At 42.8% G+C, this 2,086-nt stretch overlaps 1 protein-coding gene across 1 annotated transcript; it reads left to right on the top strand.

Moving 5' to 3' along the window:
- Nucleotides 1-879: 879 nt before the first annotated feature.
- Nucleotides 880-1,821, top strand: LOC123831485 (olfactory receptor 1009-like). The gene has a single exon (XM_045858366.1). The coding sequence runs from the start codon at nucleotides 880-882 to the stop codon at nucleotides 1,819-1,821; it is 942 nt and encodes a 313-aa protein (XP_045714322.1).
- The last annotated feature ends 265 nt before the right edge of the window (nucleotides 1,822-2,086 follow it).

The following is a 2,086-nucleotide window of genomic DNA, read 5'->3' as shown; positions in this document are numbered from 1 at the left end:
CTTTTTGAAATGAAAGGAAATGTGAATACATTAATACTTCCCAGTGTGAGAAAGGGAGAAACACAGACCATTTTGACAGCCATTTCAAAGCCCACCTCTGCCAGTCACTCGCAGTGAGAATTTGGATTGAGCTTACCTTCTCTCTTGCATAAAATGAGACACTTAGTTTGTAGGCTTTTTCAAAAGAGTATGTAAGACAAAAATACAATTATTGTGTACTTATTTAGGTGCTCAATAAGACACTGCTAAATGCTTTGGGTGCATTATCTCATTTAATCCTCAAAACAATTTACAAGGTTGGTATTACTATTAGTGTTCTTGCTTCACAGAGGAAGAAAAGTAACTTCCCTGGGGTGAGAAGAGGTGGATGCAAGAGCAGTTGGATAACATGCATTCAGCCTTATGTCATAATCGAAAAATGCAAAGAAAGTTGTCTGCAAAATGAGTGACTGCTCATTTCTTCTCCAGCCTGCCTCACTTCTACTCTCCTGCATCATTTCACCAGGGATGTGTCCACTTGGTGAACTCAGGTAAAGTTCACTAAGGTGGGAGTTAACAGATGTCTATTGTGGAACCACCTATGCTCAGTGAGTCAGCTGAGAGGACCTTGAGCAAGCTGCTCCTCTTCTCTAGGCTTCCACTTTTTCATCCATGTTTTGATGGATTCTACAGAGTCATAAATATTATAGCTGTGAGTGTGATCTATTTTGTGGTGGTTTCTATTTCATTTTGTATTCCCAGCTGCAGCTTGTAACTAACTCTCATCATTCTTTGTTAGTTCAGTTTCTAGTACATTTTTGCCGTGTCCTAATTTTGAAGATATATTCACCAAATCTGCTGTGATGCCTCTGTTCTTCTAATGGAAGTCACAACCAGTCAATGGCTAATGAAAACTGCACAAGAGTCACTGAGTTCATTTTCACAGGTTTGAATTATAACCCTCACTTGCAGGTCTTTCTCTTCCTGCTCTTTCTGAGTTTCTACATTACCAACCTAACAGGAAACTTGGGGATGATTATTTTGATACGTATCAGTTCCCGCCTTCACACACCTATGTACTTTTTCCTCAGCCACTTGTCCTTTGTGGACATGTGCTTCTCCTCAGTTGTGAGCCCCAAGATGCTCACTGACTTCTTTCTGCAGAGGAAAGTCATCTCTTTCTTGGGCTGTGCTTTGCAGCAGTGGTTCTTTGGGTTCTTTGTGGCAGCAGAGTGTCTTCTCTTGGCGTCCATGGCCTATGACCGCTATGTAGCCATCTGCAACCCATTGCTGTACTCAATTGCAATGTCCCAGAGCCTCTGTATCCAGCTGGTGGCTGGTCCCTATGTCCTTGGCTTCATGAGCACCATGACTCATACAGCAAACACATTTCGCCTCCCTTTTTGTGGCCCCAATGTCATCAATCACTTCTTCTGTGATGTGCCCCCCCTCCTCTTGCTGGTATGTGCTGACACGGGACTCATTAAGTTAGTGATTTTCATCATGGCTGGAGCTGTGGGAGTCTTTAGTGGTCTGATCATCATGGTCTCCTACATTTACATCCTCACTGCCATCCTGAGGATCCGCTCGGCCAATGGGAGGCGCAAAGCCTTTTCTACCTGTTCCTCCCACCTGACAGCCGTCTCCATCCTGTATGGTACCCTGTTCTTTATTTACGTACGACCAAGTGCCAGTTTCTCCCTGGATCTCAATAAACTGGTGTCTGTGTTTTACACAGCAGTCATCCCCATGTTGAACCCACTTATCTACAGCTTGAGGAACAAGGAGGTCAAAGACGCCATCCACAGGACTGTCACTAGGAGGATGACTTGTAGGGCTTAAATTTTTATCTGAATGGAAATTGGTGGAGAAATCTCAATGGAAAGACTGATTGTGTGATTCCTAAGGCTACTTGCAAGTATTTGGAGGCTGGCTGACATCCCTTTATCCATTCATCTATCCAGTTGTTTGTTCATTTAGTCAGTTGGTATAGATTTATTAAGCCCTGTAATGTGATTTTTCTCTTCAATATACCAATACTGTAGTTGGAACCCACAACCCATTTAATTTTGCTTCTCTTGGATACCTCATAGTCCAATTATTTTCA

The sequence above is a fragment of the Phyllostomus hastatus genome, unplaced genomic scaffold (assembly GCF_019186645.2).
Source record: "Phyllostomus hastatus isolate PE091 unplaced genomic scaffold, TTU_PhHast_1.1 phas_scaffold_177, whole genome shotgun sequence".
Taxonomy (NCBI): domain Eukaryota; kingdom Metazoa; phylum Chordata; class Mammalia; order Chiroptera; family Phyllostomidae; genus Phyllostomus; species Phyllostomus hastatus.
Note: the sequence above shows the minus strand (reverse complement) of the source record. Positions and strands in the feature narration are given on the sequence as shown.